General features: G+C 41.9%; 2 protein-coding genes and 1 long non-coding RNA gene across 4 annotated transcripts; 2 read left to right on the top strand and 1 right to left on the bottom strand.

The window, feature by feature from the left end:
* Positions 1-3,286: 3,286 nt before the first annotated feature.
* On the bottom strand, positions 3,287-15,022 carry Sertad4 (SERTA domain containing 4). 2 transcript variants are annotated; one of them, XM_078022759.1, is made up of 4 exons: positions 14,884-15,022; positions 9,811-10,002; positions 8,535-8,650; positions 3,287-6,194 (listed from the first exon to the last, which is right to left on the bottom strand). In XM_078022759.1, exons 2-4 carry the CDS (start codon positions 9,983-9,985, stop codon positions 5,451-5,453), a joined length of 1,035 nt encoding a protein of 344 aa, XP_077878885.1. In that variant the 5' UTR covers positions 9,986-10,002; positions 14,884-15,022; the 3' UTR covers positions 3,287-5,450. The 2 variants fall into 2 exon arrangements, with proteins under 2 accessions (XP_077878885.1, XP_077878886.1); XM_078022760.1 differs by lacking the exon at positions 14,884-15,022 and adding an exon at positions 14,510-14,601.
* Positions 14,019-14,462, top strand: LOC101964016 (putative uncharacterized protein SERTAD4-AS1). The gene has a single exon (XM_005329525.2). It carries the CDS (start codon positions 14,019-14,021, stop codon positions 14,460-14,462), a length of 444 nt encoding a protein of 147 aa, XP_005329582.1.
* Positions 15,023-15,060: 38 nt separating the features above from the next.
* LOC120887301 (uncharacterized) lies at positions 15,061-21,741 on the top strand. Its single transcript, XR_013426533.1, has 3 exons — positions 15,061-15,202; positions 15,625-17,459; positions 19,366-21,741. It is a non-coding gene; the product is annotated as an uncharacterized LOC120887301 (long non-coding RNA).
* Positions 21,742-26,625: the final 4,884 nt, after the last annotated feature.

Raw genomic sequence — 26,625 nt, 5'->3', positions numbered from 1 at the left:
CACAAAGACAGTTGGGCGGCATCTATAGACCTGGAGAACAACAAGAAACTCCTCTGGCTCCTGAAAGGGCAGACAAGTCATTTCCCTCTTCCTGCAAAAACATAAAGGAAATTCTTTCATCCCTGAGATGTTTTTTCTTGTCTTCATAAAGAGCTTTGACAGAGGGGGAAAAATTGTCTTCCTTCCTTTTTAGTCTTTAGACTTTAAACTGATCATTCTGTAACTCATGTGGAACACCAGACTTCCTCCACTCTACTGGATCAGAGATCAACTCCCTAACTTTCTGCCAAAATCCCTTGCATAGCCTCTCGCCCTGTTTTTTCCTTATCAGCACAGGGGGCTGCTGTGAGTTTTGAAGATGGTGTAGCTGTCGGACTGCTGTGCCAGGCAAACTTTAGAGCGACACATTCATCTCTCAATTGCAAGAATGCGAGGGTCATGCCATATCTGAGCTTAGTTCATTGCAGCAACCTCAAGAGGCAGCTGCAGACATGTCAGAAGCCTCAGAGCTGGTTTGTATGAGAGTTGACTGATCACATCACATGCCAGGATTCAGTAGCTCTGGATGGAAACAGTATCTACTAAAGGCCCAGCTGGTTTGGGCAGCACAAGCCAAAGTGTAGATTGGATCCCTTCCCCACAAAGTTCTGATATTTGTTCATTGTCTTGAGGATCTCTGTGGGAATATCACAATTTATATCTCTGTAAATTCTTTTTGACGTGGATTCTGTCCCCAACATAAGGCATTTTATAAGATGGGATCACTTTATTTTTATTAGTATTTTCTTTTTTTTTTTTTTTTTTGCAGTGTTGAGGGTTGAACCAGTGGTGCTCTACCACCACCCCCCCCATCCTCAGACCTTTTAATTTATTTCTCTTTTTTGTTTGGAGACTGGGTCTTGCTAGGTTCTAGACTAGCCCTGAACCTTCAGCCTCAGCCTCCTGAGTTGCTAAGATTAGAAGCATGAGCTTAGAAGTGATAAAGTTACTGTGTTAACTTTATCACTTTAAATCAAAGAAATACTTATAAAATGGGAATATGGGAAATTTCATGAGAAATGATTAATACATGACCATACTTTCTATTAGCTTCATTGTGGTCAAAAGCAGGTGTTTTCAGGCTATGAATAAGTAGTTTGCATTTTTGAAGTTAACTGGATCAACACCAAGGGGAAAAAAAACAATCATAGACAGCCCACCAGAGAACTGTTTACCAAAGAAGCAGCTCATGGCAATGGTTTGCAAACACCACCAGACTAACTTGTATAAATTCCATTCGTTTAGTCATCGTTCTTCAGCCTGTCACAGATAGTGAAGGGAAAGGCAGAAACAGGAAATTACAGACTATTTTAAACAGCATGTTTTATTAAATTCACTTGCTGATGCACTTTATGGCAGGATGCGAGATTCAAGTGTTCATAACTTACATCTTTGCAAGTGCTTTTTCTGAGTGAGTTCTCCCAGCTAAAATTTAGCATGTACCCAGGACTGGAAACATCTCTTAAATAGTAACTGTTTCACCCTAGGTCATGCAGCTATATCACATAAAATGGAGAAGTTTTAGCCATGTGAGGAGAATATACCTTGCGGATGTACCATAACCCTAGGAAAGCAACAGAGGCATCTTGTAGGTAACTTAGGTCCTTACTGCCTTCATTTTAAACTGAAGAATCAAAACACAGCAATCTTAAAATGAGTAACTAGAAACCATACCTTGTTTCTTCTTTTTCACTTAAATGCTGATTTCATGCTTTTCTTCATAGGATAGTTGTGCAGTTAGTTTCAGCCATCATTGTTAAGGCTGAATCCTTGTCTTCGAAAAGGCCTAATAAAATTGGCAGGGATGTGATAGCCTTAACTACAAATGAAATGACTTCAAATTTAAGGGGCTGTCATAAGCATGGTTTCGAATGACTAATAATGTCTAAAAACATCTCCTGCTCCCAATTTGTTTGAAGGTTAGAAGACTGGCTGCATCACCTAAGAATCCTTATGTTATTAGCTGATATTTCCTGGGAAGTTGGAGTCCCAGTGGAATGCCCATGTCTTCTGTAAGTTTTCTATTGCCCTTCTGATACACAGAAAGGAGGTAATCAAGGGGAACTCTAATAAAAAGTTCATGATTGGAAGGGTGGTAGTCATGCTTTGATGGATTTAAGGATGAGTTCTAAAAATAAAAATACTTTCATTCACTTGCTTCAGCATATAAAATGTTCTAAATTTCTGTTACCTTACAAGATCACGCTAAAGATGCTTTTCTCTAATTATTGATTAATTGTCAAACTGTGACTTCTCTTGACTGAGTTTTTCTACTTTCCTCCCACATCCCATCCTGTCCTAGCCTTAAGACTCTTTTCAAGAATAGGATTTTAAGAATGGAAGTGTATAAAATCTTTACCCTTTTAAATTGCCTTTGCTGAGCCCCTTTCTACAATGACCCACTTTGGAAAGGAAGGTCCAGTGATAAAGTCTAATGATTGGCTCAAGACATGTCCTGAGATGCCGGGGAGAAGCAATGGAAGGCACTCTTGAGAAGCAGGGCCACTTTCTAAAGAATTCCCTTGTCTTTCAAAAGTCTGGATTCAGTTCTATTGGGTTACACTTAAGGTAGAGCACAGCAATGAGAGAAGGTGCTACTTCCAAGCAGGCAGATGGCAGATTGGGTGGAAAGTGTCAACTTTTCCAATTCTCCCATAATGGATTTAACATACCATGAAGGAGTGCCTTGGCCACTTTGGGAAAAATCTTAGTATCTTGTAAACAGAAGTGACAATGCTGGGCATGAAGGGCCCACACAGGAGGCACTCAGGCTCTCATGCTAATAACACGGAAAATTTTTGTAATTTGGATGGGTGTTTAGGGATTATATTTGGTGAATAAAAAGAATTTCTATACGTATTCTGGAAATGTCCTAGGATCCAAAAAAAAAAAAAAAAAACTGATGACTAACAATTACAGATTTTTATGCTGCTGGATTCAAAGGTACCACCCACCCTGCAAAGAAGTAATTCCAGTTGGTTCTACTGAGCAAATGGAAAAATCACCAACTCCTTCATTTGATAGTTTGGGCCACCAAGAACACATTATATGGCAGCGTTGGGGGCTTTTAAAACAGCAAAAAGATATGCCCTTTCTTTCATATTTAAATCTCCATGGTATTATAATAAGAATGCTACTTTTGACAAATTAATTAGCTTTCAACTAGCTTTCCCCTTTATCAAATAAAATATTGGCTTTTAAGAATAACATTAATACAGAATTGAATGGAATACTACTTGCAATAATCTGTAGCTGTTAAAACCATTTATATATGGGTCATCTTAATAATTTGACATTTCATAAAGAAATCACCCAGGGTTCAGTATTTAATGGATTTGTGTTACACAAGTTTTTTCAGAAATTTTCCCAAAACAAAACTTTTTACATTCTTTAAGATATAACTTTAATCAATCACATCATTTATCAACACTGAGCTTCTTAATCAACAGTAATCTACACCTACGAACTAGGACCAGTCTAAAATATTGGCCTTTTAAAGTACTCTTTCAATTTGAAAATTCCTGTGTGGTCACTCCACTACAGTTTCTAAGTGTTTTGAGTTTTTTTCATGGAGAGAGAATAATGGCAAAGAGAACCATAGCCAATAGTCATTAAGATAAAATAAAAAAGCTTAATGAATTTTGATCATTTTAATAAATATATATCAAGAAAACCTCACTTTATTACAACACATTCATATACAAGCATCTATCATCTAAATTTTCAACATCAAATGTTTATCAAATATTGAAAATAAAGGACAAAACATTGCTAGACTATTTAGCTATAACACAAGAACATTTGTTTTAAAAATTGGTCCTTGTGGACAATTGTCCAAATGATCCTACTCATACACTGTATGAATGAGACCTATATTTAATATTAATAGCAATAATAATAATTAAAAAAAAAGCTTTATCTTGGAGAAACTGGGAGGACTTACTTATTTCCTCTGTTTGGCATTTGGTTCCTGTAAAGTAATATTTCAAGAGGCCCAAGTCACTTGGTAACCCTGGCAATAGGAATACCATTTCGCAGAAGGAGTTGGCTGGAGTGGAAGGAAAGATGGTCAGAGGGTCACCTGAACACTCTTGCAAATATCCAAATTCAAGACATTACTGAGAAGACTGTTGGCTAAATACACAGTAATGATTACAGACCAAGTCCCATTTCTCCAAAATAACTTTCCAAAAACTAAAATCTTTACATTCTTTAAGATAAATCTTATTGATCACCACATCATTTATTAACATTGTGCTTCTTAATCAACAGCAAAAGTCATATATAAAAAACCACATGCTTTTATAATCTAAACGAGTGAAATGATGCAAAACAGATTAAAGTATAATGCATGCCACGGGCTCATGAACTTCATTGGACAAGAAAACAAAACAAAACAAAACAACCCAAAACCCAGAAAACCCAGACCCCAGCAACACACCGTTGCCATAGAAAAGCTCAAGCAGCTAGTGCTGGTTGCTAACAGCTCTCTCTATTGTGTCCTCCATCCCTATCCAAAAATGCCAAACCCAAAGCAACTGGGCATCAAAAATAAAGGGAGAATAGAGGTGTCGAATCAAAAGCTGAACGCAATAGTTCAAAGTTAACAGTTTCCAAACCATATGTATCCACCCTGTGTTTTTTTTTTTTTATTCCTGTTTGTCAAATCCCTGCTGTAACTCTGATTTATCCTTAATTTTCACATTGGCAAAAATTAAGATAAAGTAAGGCACCAAAAATCGCCCTGTATACCACCTCCCTAAAAGCCTCATCCCCCATCACAGGCAAGCCGGGAACTTGCAGGGAATACCCTCTCCAAAGAGTGTCAATTGCTGCCCCTAGACAGGTGTTTCATTCGGTTCCATCCTACTTTTACCTGTCACACAGAGACTGTTAAATACAAATACTTAACAGCACTATGAAGCCATTTATCTAGCTCCCTGTCTTCAGTCTTTTATTCAGAAAAAAAAAATACTGTATCATATGGAAGAAGCAGACATCTTTTGCTGGTTATATTGATTTGCTTACCAAATAACTACCTAATGAATTGGCAAACGAGTTGAACTTTCTTAGCTAGTAGTGACAGGCTTCTTGGGGGGCCATGAAACTATCACAAGGGCAGGTTGTCCCCCAATTTAACCTACTGATCTTTTTCTGTAAGAAAACTAAGATGAACTTTTAAGAATTAAGTCAACTGTTTCCTTGGTAGAATCACCGCATTTATAAGTAGCTTGCTGATGCCTACTATACAGATGTTTTATGCAATCTGCTCTCCAGGCATTAAAACGACACGGTATGTTCATGGCATAATTTTATCAGTTGTACAAAACTATAAAATCCATTCAAAATAAAATTTATGAGAGCTAACTGATCATGCTGCGCATGCTTCCAAGTTTCGGTGAAAAGATGGTTCATATTTTACTTCCTTTGCTGCAGCACAGTTTGTTGCTTGGTGAAGGCTCCTTTTTCCTTAAAGACTTTTTCCAGGACTCACTTACATTGTTTTTGTCATTATATCCAGTCTCGAAATAATCATAAAACTGGCCTTTGCACTCCAGATCGAGGTCATTGCCCACAGGTTCATGGCTGAGGGGGTCACCTTCTCTGTTGGTGTCGTTCGCTTTCTCCTCACTTAACCTGGCCTTTTCCTGAACGCCAAGTGACCTGACATTAGTGACAAAGATTTCATTGGCAGGTATCTGGCCATCACTCTTGTAAATGGGAGCCCCGCCTACATCAAAATCCACCTGATGGGAACAACTCGGCAAAGGCAGAGGGGGAGAGGAAGAGGAAGAAGAGGAGGAGGAGGCACTTCCCACATTCGCATTGACAGAAAGGGGTAAATTCAGGTAGTGACCACCGCACTCTTGGTAAAAGCAGCAGGCATGAAACTTTTCACACTCCTCTTTGGCCATCCGTGGTCGTTTTCGGTAAGGACAGTCTTGAGCCATAAACCACTCCTGGGCAGAGGCGCCACTGAAGGAGCAGGCGGGAAAGCACCAGTTATTCTGCATGATGATTTCTCCATGAATCCTTTTCATCAAGTTGTTTATAAGGACAGATCTTCGGAGGTACACTTCAGGATCATCGATAAACTTCAGCTTTTCTAAGGACATGTAAAGGATGTGGGCTCGTTCCTCAAAAATTGAGATGGTCTAAAAATTTTAAAAAAAGAGAAAGCTTAGAAAACAGACTGTACAAAAATATCATGCCTGCATATTTCTTTCTTGGCAGGATCTGGTCTGGCAATGTTGTTTTCTTGCTTCCCCCGGGGGTCCACTTAGAAAGGCTGACCCCAATGCTGCAGATGCCCCCCATCCTCACCCGCAAAGCTCCCACCCACTTCTTTTTTTCTTTATTTTCAGAAACCAATCACAATCTTATTACAGGGGCAACAAACTAGGATGTAAAATAACCAACTAAATCTATAAGTTTTTTTTTTTTGAAGGTTATTTTCCTGGGGCACGAAAACCATTTATAAAGTTTTCAAAGTTTTTAAAGACCCCTCTGGAATTACACTTCTAACTGCCTATATATGTAACAATTTGGTTAACACTTTGGAAAATTCGCAAGTTTTCACAATATCCCCAAACCAACATTGATACTCTTATGAGTATTTTGGTTTGACACTTTTTTTGTTGTTGTTCTTTTTAGTTATACAGGACAGTAGAGTATATTTTGACATATTGTAATACATGAAGTATAACTTCCCATTCTTGTGGTTGTACATGATGTGGAGTTACACTGTTCATGTATTCATATATGAACACAGGAAAGTGATGTCTGACTCATTCTACTGTCTTCCCACCCACTGATATGGTCACACCAGAGAATCCAGCCCAGTGCAGATCTCAGCAGGGGCAGCCTGGTTGTTCAATCTTTTATGGCTCAGTGAGGAAGATGATGAAAAACACAACTAATCTAAGCTGTTAGAAGAGCAGTTACCTTGGGTGGAGCAAAGGGGTAGTGACTAGAAGTGGGTTCAATGAAGCATTCTGATAGCTGGTTACATTTTGGTTCTTGACCTGGATATTAGTGATGTGGGTATGTTCATGGGTGAAAAATCATCAAGCTGTACTTCACTTGCACTTTTTTTTTATGTGTGTATATACAAATACATATGCACACATAGGCATACACATGTACTGCATATCAATAAATGATTTTAAAAAGATGCCAAGGCACAGATCATATTGGGTATGCTTTGAAGTATACCCAGAGTCTGATCTAGCCGTCAGGGAGCATGAGATTTGGCTTTTGGTGCTGTCCTTCTTGTAATCCTCTGGGTGTCATATCTGTAATGACCCTTGCTTGATAAGAGAATGACAATAATTAATGAGGCTCAGACATGGACAGTATCTGTCAGTTGAAGGACCAAAGTAAGCTTTCTTTTAGGGTCTGGCAGGAGAAGGCAACTGCAGAGAGGAAATGAGGGGACTCACTCTTGGGCTGTGAGATACCATCCCTGTGTGATGGTTGGTGCAGATCCAGTAGACACTGGAAAACTGCTACAACCACAACTTCAAAATTGAAAAGAAAATAAACTGCCAGTGTCCTGGGGGCCAGCTCTCCCAGATCATTAAAAAAAAAAAAAAAAAAAAAAAAGGCAAACTGGTAGCATGACCCAAAGAGCTGTGAATTAAATCAGGGAAGACTGACCAGAGGCTGAGACAAGGACAACGCACACAGGGAAAGGAACATCTGCCAACACATGCTGGTGTCTTTCTATGGGCAAGGCAAAAGCAACATCTAAAGCATGTGGTACAGGTGCCAGAGGAGACAGAAGGGGAGCTGAACTCAAAACCCCTCTGCATTTCAGATAACAATGGTCTGGGGCTATATCCTCTTTCCCTCTTTCATTAAATCACCAGATCATTTTTTGAAGGAAGATTATTATAAGGAAAAAATAATTGATATTTCAAAAGTTCCATAATCCTATGCTCTTTCCTCATCTTAATAATCTCTTAGAATATGTGCAAGAAAGTAAGGTTTGTTCTTCTCTTAGGAATGGATTCTATATTTCCACAAACTTAACATGAATGAATGTGACCTCCCTCAGCCATGAATGAATGTAAGAGGAAGCGCATGTCTGTATTGCATGCACATACTGAGAGGGCAGGGAAAGCCCTGAGCAGCCACCCCCATGTGGGTACACAGAAGTAACATGGGCCACCAGAGGCAGAGCTCAGGCTGGGGAGAGCATGTCAGGACAGAACAAGTGCATTTCCTGGCACATGAAAGTGTAGAACAACTATAACCCTTCAGGCAACTTGAGAAATATTAAATCTTAAGTAAAAAAGATGTTTGTTGCATTGTATGATTTTGTTATTTCTGCATAGAAGATCTCTTTCTGGCTCTCTCTTCAAGTACTTGTGAAAAATAACACAGGACCCAAAAAAGTGACAACACTTAATGTGGCCCTCCAAAGAAGTGGCTCAAGCAACTAAGTATCTTAAACTCTTAATAAAAATAATGACTATTAAAAAAAAACATACTTTATGGCTACAGCTGCTGAGTGGTGGGTGAAAATCCTCTTCTTCCACATACTTCCTCTTAAAGTATGTGATCTTGGATGTTGTTATAGGATTTGAAATTCCCCTGTAATGTGATCCTGTGGTAATAAATCAGATATGACAAATGACATGCGGTTTGCCAGAGGTTCTCCAAACAAAATACTTTCATTTCCTTTTCTTCCAGAAGATAGCTTGGCTACATCTTTGTCTGTACATGTGGTGATTAAAAATAAACATTTGTCTTAATAGTTGCTATCACACAGAATCCTGTGACCCAAGCTGGGTGAGGGCTTCCAGGCAATTTTAGAGGAAAATGATAACTTTCAGCACCTACTAAACACTCAGATTCTTAACTCAATGCATAGACAAACAGTGAAATTTGTAAAGGGGAGGAGTATGGCAACTCCGAAATAATATTAATATTTATTCCAACTGTTTCATTAAATCCAGACAACATAACATCACTATTCAGATGTATACATCTTTAATGGGAACCACTGGTAACCAGATTTCTTTTAAATATTTTTGGTTCTAGGTAGTAAACACATGGGGACACACTGGTGTTATAACAGTTCTTTTAAAATGCAAAACTTAGATATTAAAATTCAGATTTTGGGTAATTAAAATCATTTTCACTCTTAAAAATGTAGCACATCATTCATAATAAAGTAGGCTTTATTATTAATAAACAGACTTCCTTCAAGTCTTACTTTAATATTTTAGTTTTTTTTTTCTTTAAATAGCCAGTGCTACCAAAAAATCCCCAAAGGAACTTAAACCTCAAGGATAAAGAATCAGGAAGAATAGACTTCTATTTTGTTGGCTTGTAATAGTTTTCCTCCAATACCAAAGCCGGTCATATGTTCCATAAAGAGAAAAGGTACACAGCTGCTCATCCAAAGTGCATATTCTTTTATGTCTCAAGGGGGTAAAGATTTCACTGTCAAGCCCACCAGAGTTTGTGCCACTCTGAGAGAACTATACAGTTGTACGAGATTGGAAAATAAACTCAGAGTTTCAAAAATTTGGTTTGCTGCTCCTAAAAATACAGGCCCATGACTTGTATGCAAGGAGCAGCAGAAGTACAGGCACATTTGAATGCAATTTAAATACCACCACTGTCCTCTCCAGGAGCCCTGGGTTTGCTTATGAAAGGCACACTGGCAGCCCTGGAGCATCAGCTCTCAGCTCAGAAGGACGTCCCATCTGTCTACCAGTCTGGCTGTGGAGGGCAGAAGGGGAAGGTCAAGGGCAATACCTGCCAGTGGGGGACCGGCTCCCCGGTCTCCCTGCAAAGGAGCCTGTGCTGGCCCCGGGGGGCTCGGGCCTCTGTAGCTGTCAGCCTCCCATAGTGTTTGGTACCCAGCAATTTCAGCAGCTCCTTCCGAGACAATGGGCTCGCAGAATCTATTCATGGACAGAACCAGAGTCATCTCTGACAGCCTCAGATCTGGAAAAAGAAAAAGAGAAAACAGCCCTAATCAAGACTAAGCTAAGGGACTGCCTTGGCATCTTCATGCCTTTGCTTTGGGAAACTTTTACTTCCCAGTCCTCCCCTTCACCCTGAACCATTTGATTATTTTCCCAAGAAAACCTCAGCAAACTCCTGCTATTAGCTCAGCCTCTGTGTTCAGCAATCTGCATCTCAGGGGCGGATCTTTAAAAGCCCATTTCTTATTGTTCTCAGATTCCCTTCAGCCCTCTTCCAGACAGCTGCTTTGCCTCCTAAACACATTTTCCTCCTGACCTTCCCTCAGAAAATGTTCCACTAAGAGGCAGGGCCAAAACCCTTGCGCTTCCTTTCTATTAATAAGGCAAAATCAATTTTCTAGTCAATCCCCCGGGAGTCTCCTTTGATGAAACCCGCTAATCAATCAAAAGGAAAGGGCGGGGGAGGCAGAAATCTCCACCATAATCCCAACTGATACTCTGAGGTTCAGTCTGTTCTGCTGCCCCCTGTCCCCTCCTCCTCTCGCTTCCACAGGCCAGTTCCTCTACAACATTCTGGGGGCTCCCTCCACTTTCTCCTTCCAAAGCGAAGCAGACAGAGAGACACTTGGTAGTTGTTTCCACCAGCCCTGATCCGCCTGAACTGGATCTGCCTCCAGTCAAAACACTGTGAGATGAAGACAGAAAATTGGCTCCAGTTTCCAGCCGTGAGTTGCAGTCCCACAGGAGCCAAGCACAACATCAACGGAGCAGGCAGAATATTAAACAGCAGCCAGGGCTCAGGGGCCAGAGGCAGCCAGCAACTCCTTACACAGCAAAGCCCAGACACAAGGCAGGAACTTTCCAAGAGGCAACACATCACTGCCCTCCTCTCCAGGTCACGCCCTTCCCTGGAGACTGCAGGAAGATGGGAATATCTTAGATGGTGATGCTCCCTGGGCTCCTCCATAATTCATGCATGGGGCCACTTCCATGGGGACTCCATGTTTTCACTTGATCCAAAGAAGGGTTCAAGGTAGGGTCAAGGATAAGTTGAAACAAGAACGAGAAGAGAGTCTGATATTAAAACAAAAAGATCTTGGGGACGTAGACCAGTGGTGACAGCCCCGAAGCCTCAATGCCTAGTTAACTGCCAATTCCTTTAGGAGACCCAAACCTCCACTCTCTCATTCTGTGGTTTAAAGAACTGTCACAAAAGTGATGTCAGGCTTGCTTTCTGAAGATTGATTGTCTTTCAAATATACACTAAGGGTCTCGTTCTTTCTTTCTTTTCCAAATTATACAGCTTGTAATGTTTGGAGGTGGGTGTGAATCTGTCATTGTCTCGAGGGAGACCATTACTCCCTTATGCTATAACGAAGGTCCACTTCCAGGTAAAAGAATGAAAAGCTTCAGGGTAAGGGGAAATAGCTTCATTAAAGTGACAAAGTCCTCTGGCTAACAGAGCAGCTCTTGGCAGCAGTGCCTGTCTTTCATCAGGCTTCTCTCTCAGTTCTCAGTCAGTCCCAAACCCACTGAAGACAGAGAAGGTGTCCAGGTCATTGGGTGGAATTAGTACTCAGCTGATTTAGGCTGCTAAACCTGACCTCCCCTTTCTTTCAAGATGCCCTCCAGAGAGACATCCACAAGGACTTATAAGAGAACTTTGTTACAAGAGGGGGAGAGAAAAGAGGTTTGAGTAATTATGAAGAAATAATGGATATGCCATTTTTTTTTTCTGTTTGAATCATCAACCAAGAAATTTAGCCTCTGTTGATTTAACAAACTAAGCCACTCTGTCCATCACTTCTCAAACTCCACAAGCAGGCAAGGTATCAAACCTCAGGATACTTTATTCCCTGGAAAACTCTCATGAAATGATCCAATTTCTTAAACTATTCTAAGAGATGATCATATCAGGAAATGCTATTGCTAGAAGCACACAAATCATAGCTTTTTATCAGAATCAGCAGGCTTCTCTTTTTGACAAGAATGATATTTTCCAGCTTGAATTTTACACTCATTTTTGTGCTGGATTTTGGGGAAAACATCCAAGCCTTTCGCCTGGCAGAACTTTTATTACAAATAAACAAAAGCAGGTTGACAAACCCAACCCGCTTAAGAAAGAAAAGCATTTGCAGGCCCCCAGGAGCAATTACCTTTGTTTAATAGGATGTTCCTGGGCCCTGTGCTGTTTTATGTTAGTCAGAGTTTGTTTGTATTATAATGGTGAGTAGCTTTTTTGGTTGTTAAGATTTTCAGTGTTTCTATTTGTTAGTATTGTTTCCAGCATATGAAATTTCATCATTTTGCATTTGAACTTGAAATGTGGCATAATAGTTTTTATTTTGGTTGTTTCTTTTGTTTACAACATCTAATTTCAGTTAAGTTTTTCCTTTTTGAATTGGAAACTGTTGCACACAAAATTCTAAATGAAAGAGGCTGGGTTCTGCAAGTGATTTATGTAAATCTGAATAAAACATGAATGAGTTGGGATTATTTGGGAGCAGGGAGGAGATTTTGCAATTGCATCTTCCTAGCCTATTTAGAACTTACACTGGGATATTAAATTAAGAAGGAAAGTTTAATGGTCATGAAACACTGGACTGTATAGCATCAACACCAACGTTTAACATGCATCTTTATTTGTAGTATATGTAGACAGCCAAGCTCATTATTCTCAGAATGATGAGATTTACATTACAATTCTGCTACAGAATTCAGAAGTTCAAGTCCACAAATTCATATGCTGTTAATATTAAATATAGCCACAAAGATGTTCACTATGGCAAATTTTTTAACATCAAAAGTGAACAGATTCAAAAGGAGGGTGTTAAAGTGTGTTTTGTCTGTGCATGCATTTAAAAAATAAAAAAGCCCTAACCCTTTATCCTCAGGCTACTGTGTGTCTGTTTTGTTACCCAAGGGGATGTAGTGGAATGACCCCCTCAAGCATACCTGAGTATGAGGGTTAAAATGTCAAGCGGTCCTAGCAAATGTTCATAGTAAAGTTACCAGGCATTTCAATACAATTTGGCTTTTCCAGATGAGCTGTGCTTGCTCCTTCCTTCATTATAATGCTAATAGGAGTGGCTGGCACACAGAACAGGAGGGTAGCTATGATTCAGTGGCACCTTGAATCTAACAGAGGGCTCCTGGTCATGTTTTGCCCATCCCTCCTCCCATCTGTCATTAGAAATCAGAAAACATTTTATTGAGAGCATTGTAGCAGTGAGAGGACTGATTCCAATGCTGGAAGCCGGGAGGTAAAGGGCAGGTATTTCCAACTCACCCTTGACACTGCCAGTCTTAAATATTCTGTCCAGGTGGAATCAAGCCCCTGACCTGGACATTATCCCTAACAAGCTCTCAACACCTTGGCTGGCTCATGGTGGTGGTTGTGGAAGAGGCTGGATAGGCAGAACAAAATCTTCCAACCTTTCTAAACAGACAGCTGTCTCTTTTCTGCTGGTCCCTGCAGTACACCTGTCTTCCCTGGGAAGTCCATTTCTCAGCTGTAATCCCGCGAGGCCAATAGCTTAAGTTGGGTCTTGGGGCTGGGAATGCGGGCGCTGCTCCTAAGGAGGTTGAGGGGTTCCCTGGGTGATAGCCCAAAGAGGGGGGTCTGGGGTTTGGCGGGCCAATCCCCTACCAGCGGGTGGCAGCCACCACTCCTGGATTCCGCACAACCACACCCCCCGGGGATTGGCGCCCAGGCCCCTAAATCTCTCTCCTGGGTAGCGGTCAGAGCCCGGCCAGTTGCTGACCGCAGGAGAAAGTAAACACCCCAAGTGTCTGGGAACAAAGGCAAGTTGTCTTTCCACGGTGCAGGAGCCCAGTGCCTCTTCTGAAGAATAAGAGCTATTATTATTCATTCTTTCTTTCAAAACCAAGTTTCCTTCTAAGGGAAATAAACACCGAAGGTAGGATTCCAAGGAAATGACTCACGGCGGCTGGCAGGGCTCTGGCTAGGCTGGCCCGAGCCCCGCGCTCCTGCCCGCAGCAGATGCCTGCGGGGCCCTCACGCCCTCACGGCCCATGCCCGCTCAGAGCAGGCGACTGCGGGAGCGCCCGGCGCGCTGGTGGGACCCGCCGGCGAGCACCCGGCCTGCGCTTCCTTGGACCTGGGGTCCGCCTCTCCCCCCAAACATCTGTGGCCGAAGCCGGGCACTTGGGAAAGTTGCTAAGGCCGAGGAGGCGGGAGGAGAGAAAGCGAGGAGAGAGGCGGAGGCGTGGACCCGGCGGGCAGCAGCCTCAGCCCGCTGGGGAGGTGAGCTGAGGACAGAGGAGCCGCCGCCGCCCGCAGCGCGGCTCGGCTGCTGGGGAGGAGGGTGCGGGGGCGGAGGTGGCGGGGGACAGAAGGTGTCAGCTCCTGCAGCTATTCCTTTTTCTTGCAAACGCGCGCTCCTGACATCCATAACACCTCCCTCCCCACCTGCCAAGCACCGCGGCGTCCAGCTCTGGGAACATCCTTCCTGCTGACCCTAGAATGAGGGGCTAAGCCGCCACCCAGGACCCTGAGGTCTCACCCAGAGCTGCTGTCCCTACCAGCCTCTGGAGTCAGCTCCTGCGCGCGGGCGACAGTCGGAGCAGCCCTAGTGGAGGCGGCGGTTCCCGCCCTGGTAAAGGGCCCCGCGGCGCATGCTAGCCCCGGGAAAAGCCCGCGCCGCCTCCGCGCCCAGCTCTGCCCCGGCCACCTCGCCGCTCTGGCCGCCTCGCCGCTCCGACCCCGCAGCAGCCGCCGCGAGTCCACTAGGTGACCCGGGCGCTGCCCTGGAGCCGGGGGGGGGCGCGCCGGAGGCCGCGTGGGTGCGGGTTTGCGCCAGCAGAAGCCCAGAACCTGGCCCTCGCCCTCCGCCCGCCCCGGCCTCACCCCCGCCACCCGCGCCCAGCCGGGTCTTACCGCGGGGTCAGCGGGGAGGCGGCGGCGGCCGCAGCGCTTGGGCTGCCGCTGGTCCGCTCTAGGCTCGGCGCCAGCCGGACCACCGGTGCACACTCGCGCCGATCCCGGCCGAGCGGCCCGGTCGGCGGTGGCCGCTGGTGCGCGGCAGGCGAGGGTCCCGGCAGGTCCCGCCGCCGCGACTGGGGTGCTGCGCCGCCGTCGCTGCAGACGGTTATGGTAATGAGCGGCTCTGTCTAGCGAGGAGCGTGTGAAACCCGTCAATCCTGTTTGCCATTTCCCCGTGGATTTCCGAGGAGAGGTTCTGCAGGATGCCCCCAGGGTGAGAGAGGGAACATGACAAGCGCGCCCGCTCTCCCTCCCTCTCTCTGCTCCCGTCGCCGCCGCCACCGCTCCTCAGGCAGCACACGGGGCGCCTTCCCCTCACCCCCACCCCAGCCCGCCCCCTGCCTCCTTCCCTCCTTCCCGCCCTCCCTCCTCCCTCTCCTCCCTTCCCCTCCCCTCCCGGTGCCCGGGGACACCCGGGCCCAGCTCCAGCCCGCAACCCAGACCCCACGCGCACTCGGCTCCCGCCCTAACCCTGGGGGCTCGGCTCCAACCGAATAATGTATTCACTCTGCAACCTTCTGAGATGTCTTGTCTTTTTTTATTTGGTTTAGTTTTGTTGTGTGTGCGTGTGATTAAAAAAAAAAAAACTGTGCCTTTCCCACCCTTTGCAAAAGACTTTCTTCTCTTTTGCCACAGCAAACGGAGATGAGAAACAGATGTCTGTGCAGGACCAAGCAGTTATTCTCCTCTCGCCGCCCGCCCCCGCCCGTTCCCCTCCTGAGCTGCATATGTATAAAAAAGCAACCTAGGTCCTGCTGCAACTTGAATTGGCAACTCTTTCTGGGTGGGGATTCTCTGGTGAAAACCTCCAGGGGAAAAAAAAGTAATAAAGGAAGCTATCCTTGGTCAAAAGAATGTAATTTAAGCTCCAGAATCACACTATTTTGCAAATAGTGGTTTCCCCTATATTGGTCTCAATTGGAGTTTGTATTTTTGAAACATTAATTCATAACTTGTGTCTAGGGACCCCTCCATAGTTAAGATGGGTCATTTCAGGTGTAATGAACGCAGGGGCTTGGAATGCATACACCTAATAAAATCGGGGGTGGAGGAGGCACCTGCACAAAAGTGTTACAAGGACTATCGTGTTTGTTTACTGCTACTATGCCAGATGTGCTAAATATAACACTTCTTTAAAACAGTGATCCTCCAACTGTGAAAAGCCAGACCTCTGGCTGCCTGACTCCCTAGGAATCAGGGAGATGCACAGACTGAAAATCGGGGAGGAAAGGAACAAGATCAAGGATGAGGATTAGCATCTGCAAATTGAACTCTATCTAATTTGCATGTTTATTTCTTAGAATTGTAATTAAATTTGTGTAATAAATGTTTTCCATTTCATTTGTATACTTAAAATTTGGGTGACTGACATGCAGTTAAGTGAATTTCCTTTTTCCTTTTAAAAGAAAATGTGGTTTATTCAATAAAGCAGCAAACAAATATTAAGCATAATTAGAACTAATCTGTTTTGAAGGTGTTTTTGTTGAACTTTGTACATTAAAGACACTCAGAGGTTTCAGGGGTATTAGGAAGCCTGGAGGAGGCAATTATGCTGAAAACAGACTAACCCAACAGACTATCAGGAGCATTATTTCATTTTTTCCACAAGACATTCCAGGGTTGGATGCCTAGAATTGGGAACCGGCACCCGTCTTGGCTTTATTTGAAAACTATATCAAATTGCATTGGCTGATGCATGATGCAGGTTATTACAATGATGATTTAAGAATTGTAAAAATGCCACTTATTTATTTATTTATTTGCAATCAATGAGAGTTGTAGTCCAGGTTAAAGGTAGAATATAATTTCCATTTGGGTCAGGGAGGAGGGCAAGGAAAGGCACAAGGGCATCCAAAGCAGTGTAAGTACTTGAGAATTCTAAATCCGTATGTAAAACTGGTTATCCTCTAACTCCAATGAACTAAATGTGAGGGCTTGGAGGCATGGCTTATTATTGTTTTTATCTCTCTGTATTAAAGTTTTATAGCATTTAAAGGACTATGGGGAAATCCACACACACACTTGGCTGTGTCAAAATACATAAAACCAAAAGGAGCAAATTAAGCATAAAATTGAGAAATAACATGAGACTAAGAATCAGCATGGGTTGCATTGGCATCTTTGGAGCTTTGCTTTGTCTCTGAGAAATGAGCCTTCTGGGAAATTGGCATTGCCCTTGGGTGAAGAGGACTCTTGGCTTTTAGTGGTACAACAAAATGACATCACAACACAAGAATCAAATCATTATGCTTCCCAGTACCCTTGCGGCTCTGGGTGTGAACCTGACCCTGTTTCCTTCAGATATGTCAGGCTAGCATGTCCTACTGCCGGCTTTCCTTGCCTACTTTTAATCTCAAGTTTATTGTTTTCTGAGATTCAGTGCCCAACTGTTGACAATGTGAACCTGTGTCTACAAGTAGAAAAGGCAGCCATATGTCTATGGAATGAGAAACATCATTTAAAAATTTAAGGTAAGTGGCAGCTATGGCTCGAGTAAAGAACTAACTGCAATTCAACAATGAAATATTTGGAATGAGTGAATGCTATTTATGAGGGACACTATTCGACTGAGAACTATGACATCATCATTTTGGGATATATGTGGATATGTGTGTGAGTTTCCAAGATAGACGGTTGATTATAAAACTTAAAATACTTGGAGCTGCAAATTCACTGAAGGCAGTGATTGTTTTTCTACAGTTAACAAACAGAGTGCCAGACTTAAAACTGCTGAAACCCATTTCACAAAATCTTTTACTCATTTGAAAGGGAGATTTTTGCAAGTAAAATCTGACTTATTCAGATTTCTGTGGACACAAACCCTGTTTGGATTAATAAAGTCTGAATTACTGGCTTTTAAAAAAAATGCAACTCTTTTTAGAGCAAAAAGAAGCACTGAATCGAATTCCTCTTCTCCCTTTTTCGGACTTTCTCTAATTAGACTTTCTTATCCAATCATTTCATTGAACCTATTCTTGTCATTGTCACCTATCACTTCCATGTTGCTAAATCCAAAAGTCTTTTCTTGTTCCTACTCTTTCTTGACCTGTTATTAGAGTTTGAATCAGTTGTTCAATTCTTCTTTCTTCAAATACCTTTTAAAATGGCTTTCAGGATAACACACTTTTCCTGACTTGACTCCTACTTTACTGGGTTGATCCCTTCCAAGGCTCCTTTGATGATTCCTCCTGGGATCTCAAAATGTCAGTCTCCCTCAAGCTCAGCCCTTGAACTTCATCTCTGCTCTATAGCTCCTCCCTTATCAATCTGATCCTGTCTCTTGGCTTCAAATATTGTCCAAATCTGATGACTCCTAAATTTATATCTCCAGCCCAGATTCTCTCCTGACCTCCAAACTCCATTTAGATTTCCAGTAGGTATCACAAGCTTTGCAGATCTAAAACTCAATCCCCGATTGTCTCTGCCCCCACTAACTTGTGCTATCATTGACATTCTCTATTCATTAACCTCACACCCTACATCTGACGCTTCAGAAATTCCTCAAGGAATTTCTTTTAAAGTTTTCTAGACACTGATCATTTCTCAGTATTGCTACTACCATCACCCGTCTAAGCCATCAGCACTACCTCATGCTTGGGATATTGCAATAGCCTCCTAACTGGTCTTCCTGCTTCAATCTTTGACCCTCTCTACAGTTTAGTCTTGGCTCAAAATTGATGTCACTCATGTTATTTTTTGCTAAGACTCTTCCTAAGGTTCCCTATTTTACTCAAAAGCCAGAACTTTGCAATGGGCTGCAGAGGCTGACACTTCCCTGAATTTCCTTGACCTCACTCTGAGCTGCAGTCACTCCAGTCATTCTGCCTTCTTTCTGTTCCTCCAACATGCCAGGTCTTGCTAGCCTCAGGATGTTTGCACAGGCAGTTTCCTGTGTGGAATGCACTTTCCCAGATAACTGTGTAGTCCAATGCTCACCTCTTCCACATCCTGCTCAAATATCAATTTCTTAACAAGTCCTGACCACACTACTTAAAATGTGAACACTTCAACTCTATATCCTGCTTTATTTTTATCCAGAAGATTGATTAATAAGCTCTGTTTTATGTATATATTTTATTTACCACTTCTCTCTTTCCGCTAGGAAGAGAGATCCATATGGCAGATATTTTAATGTTGTTTTTTTTTAATTTACCCCTGTCTAAATCTTCATTGCCTAGTACACCAAAGACAATAAATACGTGCGTTGATTGATTGAGGATTTGACTGAAGTTTGTTTCACATATGTACAGAAACCCAACAAGGCTAAAATAGAGCTATTCTAGTGCATGTAGAATGGTGAAGCAGACAGTTTATTTTGTTACCAACTCATTTGCCTCTTGTAGAATTCTTTGCTTCCATGTTCTCATCCATCTGCAGCATTTCAAGACCTGAGGATACTACCAACGTCCTTAGCACCCAATGGTCTCATGCTGCCCTGCCTGCCGGAGAGTCTCCAATACGATGTCATCAAGTGGGTGCTGGTGCTCTGGACCAGCCCTCCTTTCTCCCAACTCAGATTTCCATCATCACCCAGATGCTTCTCCTAAGCTACAATCTTAGACAAAATTACAAAGTATGTGAAGTTGCTCTCCAGGACCCTATAGTGTTACTTCTTGGCAAAGCCACCTTTGCAGAAGCCCAGAACTCCTCCACTTTCTCACCTTCCTTCAAAACTCACTCAGAAATGCTTCAATAATTACATGCCTCATATATGCAAGAATTGAGCTAGGCAAGACGGGTAAAGTAGAAATGAGTAAGACACTGTTCCTAGACTTATGGGCTTGTCCATATGGTGAGTTGCAAAGACAAGCATAGAATTAGTGGTACTATTTAGTAACTCAGGGCATAGTAGGAACCATGGGATACCAGTGATGGACAATCATATTCTCAGTGGGATGATCCAGAAAGACTAATCTAAGAAAGTAAAATCTAAGAAGTTGACCTTGAAGATAGGTAGCTCTCAATTCGTAGAAATGGGCAATGAGTGAAAAGTATTCCAAGCAGAAGAAACAACTGGAGGAAAGATATGTAAGTTGGAAAGCAAAAGGTACTTTTAGAGAAGAGTGAGTGATCTGGTTTTACTAGAGGGCATGGGAAAGTAGAAGGTAGATGAAGCTGTATCATAATAGACACTGAAAAACAAGATGAGCTTGATTTTCATTCAATAAGCAATGAGTTCATTAAAGATACTTGAACTGGGGGATGACATAGTCAAAGCCAAGTTTAAGGATGAGTACGGTCCAATGGAAAATGGTATTGGGAATAACAATCAGAAAGCTCTTTTGGCCGCCAAGAGAGGAAAAATGTGGTTCTGCATTAGAGTGCAGGTCTCTGAGTGAGAAGAAGACAGCTGAGATGCCACAGGTGTGAGACTCTTGGACATGTGGGAGATGGAATGTTTGGGCTATACTTAACTGAGGGAAAGAGGAGTGGAAAGTGACTCTGAGGTTGCTGGTTGAGTTACTGTGTGGTCAAGAAACAGGTTTGAAGGGAATAGGATGTGCTGGTTCTGGGTATGTTGAATGTGAGGTGTTTATGGAACAGACAGATGGAGCATCCAATAGACATCTGAATGTCCTGGTCTAGCTGAGGCAGAATAAGAGAGCAAATTATAGAACTGTATCATTATTTTAACATATATTGAAGCTGAAGCCTTAGAACTTGGTGCAATGGTTGAAGACATTGTCAAGACCCCAAGAGTGAAAGAGTTACATCACTACTTTAAACAATCTATTAAATGCATTTATTTAGAGGTGAAAACAACATTTGTGGGCTAGATATATGAGTTATTTCAGTATTATCTGTAGTTAATAGTGTACATCCTTTGGCTTAAATTTAAAGGAAGAAATTAGGGACGGGGTGGTAGAGTTTTGGTACCAGGAGTCTCTCCAAACTGCCTTGAAAGCATAACACAGAGGTAATTTTATGACATGTTTCTGCATGTGGCTGAATTTACTTATGTGCCATCATAGGTGGAAAGTGATTTGTTTCATCAGATAATCCTGAAATAACCCCTGAAAAGATGTTCATTATTGATCATGAGCTCCGAGTGTTATCTCTCTTGGGGATATTTGCATTTTAATAGGAGTATCATGACTTTAATCAAAGCAATTAATAATTAATGACATGATTTCAGATGTAATACAAGTCAGTAAGTATTATTTCTTAATGGAAATTCCATAACACATATCGTCCTTGCTCAGGGTACTATTTGGGGGGGACCTACATTGGTGAATAGCTAGGAATGATTTACAGTAAGCTTATCAATTATGTGTAGAGAGATGTTCTTCTAACATTCTTGGTAATTTTTTAATTTAAAAATTTCCATTGAAATTCCCTTAATATTATTAATACTATATTAGCTAAAAAAGCATGGTAACTAGGTGTCCAATGACACCAACATTCATCTCAAGACGTCAAGGAGAAAATGGGTCCTAAGTCATGTATGAATTTGGGTTGGACCTGGATAACCAGAGAAGAGGAAGGCCCTCTGTGTGACCCACATGTGACCATGAGCACTGAATACTCTAGAAATGAGGGCACTGGATGAATCAAAGCCAACTCGATGCTTCAAAAAAATCTGCTTGGGAATATGGCCGTGCTGTTGTCAGGAGCACAGAGGGAGGAGGGAAGAGTTGTTTGAGCAAAAGGTAGTGAAAGAGTGTATGTGTGTGTGTGTGTGTGTGTGTGTGTGTGTGTGTGTGTGTGTGTACACGTGTGTGTGTGTGCACGTGCGCATGCTTTGGAAGTGGACTGGGTTTAAACTTTTTACGTAATAAACTTGGATAATAAGTTAATGAGAAAATGGTGACATGAATATTTGCCAGAAATATCACTTTTTTTTTTTTTGGTTGTTGTTATTTCTCTTTTCCTCTTCCAGAGATTTTCTTCCCTGTATCCTTTTCCTTTTTTTTTTAAGAGCATATGTAGTTTTTTTTTTCTTCACCAAAAACCCAACACACAAGATCAACACTTTCTAGAACACTTAATTTTGAAATCTGAATTACTGAATACAGAGGTGCCATGTTTCATCTGAAATCTAAATGCAGATTTTGGTGAGGCCAGGGAGAGGCTGTGCAGGGTGGTTGGTGGTGGTGGTGTGGGATGTCCAGAGCTGGACAGCGACACACAAGGCTGTTTAAGCCTAAATATTATTCTCATTGTACAACAACAGAAGCCTCCTGAAACCCTCGTTTTATCATCCCAATAGAAAGAAGATATAAGCCAAAGGGCATAAGATCCAAAAAGGGGGCATATATAGAGAAACTGCAGCCACTCATAATTTGATTCAAACTCCTTTTCCTTCTCTTACATGCCTCATCTGTACATTGTTATAAAACAGGCAGGCTAAACATTTTATGCACAGATTAGCATAGTCAGTGATACTGTGTCATCACAATCAAGCTGCATTGGCACATAGAGAATTAGCCCAACATAGTTCTTTCAGGAGCTGTGGTATCTGTAGACATTGGCAGTATTTTTTTGAGCTCAAATTTCACCTACAAGTCTTTACACATTAATGTACACCTAGTCTATTTCTGCTTTTTATATAAGATTCAAGCCTCAAAGAAAAGTTTTGGTAACTGACAAGAATACACTCCAATTAAGTAATAATTTGAGCTATTTTTAAAAAGTATAGAGCTGGGCACAGTGGTGCACTCTTGTAATCAATCCCAGCAGCTCAGGAGGCTGAGACAGGAGGATCATGAGTTCAAAGCCAGTCTCAGCACAAAGCAAGGCACTAAGCAATTCAGTGAGACTCTGACTCTAAATAAAATACAAAAAATAGGGCTGGGGAATGTGGCTCAGTGGTAGAGTGCTCCTGAGTTCAGTCCCTATTACCGCCCCCCCCCCAAAAAATAAAAACCAAAACAAATAAAGTGCATCTTTATTCTGTTTTTAAAAAAGGATAGAGATTTAAGTGCCATCATAATTCTATTTATTAAATTTAAGTAGTATGCTCTTTCATTACTAAAATGATTGACACAAAGTTTAAGTGAAATGTGTCCACTTTCACAAGCATGTTTTTCATAGATCAAATATGTTCCAGTAGAGATCTACGATAGCTATAAAGGCATAAAGCCCTATTTCTGATAAAAATATAAGGGAGACATAGCATTTGCTGATCATTTTTCTCCCCTGTAGGTAATGGCCTTGGCTTAAAGCTCTTGATTGAATGACCATGTATACAACACAGAGAGAGTGAACTATGTCAATAACTGGTGCAGGAAAGGGGAACTAGGGGGGGGGGATACCAGGAGAAAAATTCATCTTTAAGCATTTCTTTGTATTCCTACTTTATGAGTTGTAAAAAGCATGCAGGCCTATCAAATTTCACAACAAAACCTGCTTATGCCATCGGAAAGGTATATTTATTTTCCACAATCTAAAGGGAAAGCCACACAATTGGTGCTGGAAAAAAAATGGAGAGAGAGGCAGAAGGAGGCGGTGGGGGAGAGAGAAAGGGCGAGAGAAAGAAAGAAAAGAAACAACCTGCAGCAGACATCACCTGAGCAGGAAATTACACATCCTGCACACACAGGCAGGCTCTGCACACACATGCACAGAATTCATCTCTGACAATTTAATTGTTTAATGGTAGGACTAACAAGGAATCCTTTCTAAAGTAATGGCATATAAAGGCTTCCTAGTGAAGTTAATATTCCTGCTGCATTTGATGGGTGTTTCCCATTTGTGCAGTTCTGCCCTAACAGACTCCTGGTGTTTGATGGGGGGGAAGCAGGAGGGGTGATGGGTCTGTATTCAATAGCAGGATCTGGAGAATGCCTTAGCCTGTGACCTTAGCCATTAAAACAATAAATCCAAGGCCATGATTGGCACCAGAGCAATTGCTTACGTGGGTTGTAATGTCTTGGCTTGCAGTCCTAAAGATCTGGTCTTCGTGGACCACAGGCTGGGTGTTTCAGGCACAAAGTTCTGCTTGCAGAGTTGTCTGTTTTTGCTCAGTTCACTAGAACCAGGGTTTGGCAGCCGTTTCTGCTGAGGTTGCAGGACTTCAGTGTGACCAGTCTTCTAGATAATGACATGCGTGATGCCTCAGCTGCTCTGGTTTGAATTCTCATCCTGAGTCACAGACGCTTCTCATATTTCCTTAGGTTTCAACCTTGCTCCTAGGCTTTTATTTGATCCCCGGATGGCCTGCCTGTTACAGCAGTGTACATAACCATGAACACTACTTGGAAGAAGGACCATCTTGAGAAGCAGGAAGTTTTCAAAGCAGACCCTGACATGTTCTCATTTGGTAGTTTCCATTCTTAATACATTTTACTTTGAGTGACTTGGCTTTGGATGGAAAACAAAGTTTCATTGCCTGCATCAGAGGAACTCAGTGGAGGTGGTCTGAACACCATGGAGAAGTTGCTTTGCTCTGCAGCACGTTTCCCTGTGGTTGTGAGCGACCAGCATGCTGTGCTGGCTCCTCTCACTGAAGCACTGTGTCTCTCAGTCAAGGAAAAGGCTTAGTAGGCAGAGTTGGAAATGACAGACTATTTTTAACACGAGCTTTCTATCCCACAGCTCTGGTTCCTACTTCTATTATCATTACTTATTCATAGACTTTTATTCCCAAATATCATTACCCTTTACCGTAATAGGATCAGCAAAGCAACCACTTAAAACAAAACAAACAGATGCAGGAATCCAAGTCCTGTAGTGGTCCTGTTTTCTCCACTGTGCCTGCTCCCTGCCTCTCCCTGACTACCTAGGGGAGAAGTTGATTTTATCAGTCGCTAAGCAGCTTGGCTGCTTCAGAAATGCCAGAGTAACAAAGGGACTTGGCACCAGAAAAGGTGTGAAGGCACCAGCAGTCTAGGAAAACAGGAGGGAGGTAACAAAATCTAAGAAAAAAAAAAAAAAAACAAGGGAGGAAGAAGGAAGAGGAGGAAGGTGGGAAGTGTCAAGAAAACTAAAAAGAATACGCAGTGTGCATTCCTTAAGCTTAGGGTCTGCAGAGGAAGACCCTTCTAAAGCAGACCCCATGTAATTTACAGTGAATCTTAAGTGGGATCCTGGGGTTATTCCCTGCCTTCTAAAGATAGCTACAACGTACTGAGGACCTGCTATGTGCTTTCTATATGTTATATGATTTGAACATCTTTTAATAGTGGGTATCATTTTTTTCCTCCTTTCACATTCACGAAGACTAAGGTTGAGAAAGCCTGAGTAGCTTATCTAAAGTTGTATTTCTTAACTTAGTGGAACTGGAATGTAAACTTAGATTTCATGAATCAAAAAAAAAAAATGTGCCCATAACCATTACAACTTTTTCATATTGACACCCACAGAGATACATGGCCTTGTATTTTAATCAGTCATTTGTCTCTCCACTTATGCATTTATTCACTATATACCACCTTGTTCCAGAAGTGATTTAAGGTAGTGGAAATGACTTGGAGTTATACATATCTAAGCAGCTAGCACACAGTACACTACAAGTATGTGTTGATCAACAGAGTGGTAGAACCTTGATTTGTTAAAAGTTCAGGATTCTTTCACCTTTGCTTTTTTTTTTTTTTTTTTTAATCCAGAAACTCATCTGTGGTTTGGATATGGAGACAAGAGACTGGATAAATCCATCTCCCCAAATCTCTTATAGACCTAGGCTTCTATACAGGACTAGCTTATCATGTGGAAGGAAAATTATTTTCTCTTTCATCATTAATTACAGAAGGGTAAGAAGTAAATTGTCAGGAGGAAAAACAAATAACTTTATCATAACCCAACAAACACTACATCAACCAGGTGATCAAGGTCAATGTTAACAAATACTAACTCAAGTTGATAGTATGCTCGGTGTGATGTATTGAAGTGGCACTTTACCTCTGTGGTCTTCCTCCTCCAATGCCATTACTTCAACCTAACCATGAAAAACACCAGGCAAATCCCAACTGAGAGGCATTGTATAAAATACTTGACTGGTACTCCTCAAAACTGTCAAGATCATCAAAAACAAAGAAAGACTTAGAAACTGTTGCAGTCTAGAGGAGTCCACCAAGACAGGATGACTACATATAATATGGTATCCACAGAACAGAAAAAGGAAATTCGGTGAAAACTAAGGAAATATGAGGAAGTATGGATTTTAATTATAATGTATCATCATTGTTCATTAATTTAAAAAAAAAACACCCATACCATAAGTTGTTCATAAGAGCAAAAATAGTTGTACTGGGCATATGGAATTTTGTTGTTTTCTATAAATCTAAAACCCTTGTACACAATTAAGCCTATGAAAATATGTTTACACACACACATACACACACACACACACACACACACACAGTGAATAATCCAAGAATACCGAGAGAACCTGTAACATGACTAGATGGAGAATATTTGCCCCTATCTTGAAAGCCAATCCAATCAAGATGAATAGCTTTTTCTTAAATTAGTGCAATTTAGTTTCCTGTTGATTTTGGAGTTTTATGACTGGCTTTTGAATATTTAAAGATAGGGCCAAGTTGCAAAGGAATGATTCAGTTTATTCCTGTGTTCCCAGTAGATATTCTTCTGGAATAACTGAATTCCATTGCAACATATGCTTGCAGAGCTTCCCTGGCTGGCACTGAAGACCTTCCTCCCACCACCCACAGTCCAATGTCAAGCTACTCCAAGGTG

Source organism: Ictidomys tridecemlineatus, chromosome 10 (genome assembly GCF_052094955.1).
Source record: "Ictidomys tridecemlineatus isolate mIctTri1 chromosome 10, mIctTri1.hap1, whole genome shotgun sequence".
Taxonomy (NCBI): Eukaryota; Metazoa; Chordata; class Mammalia; order Rodentia; family Sciuridae; genus Ictidomys; species Ictidomys tridecemlineatus.
The sequence above is the reverse complement of the archived record's forward strand: the minus strand, read 5'-3'. Positions and strand labels throughout refer to the sequence as shown.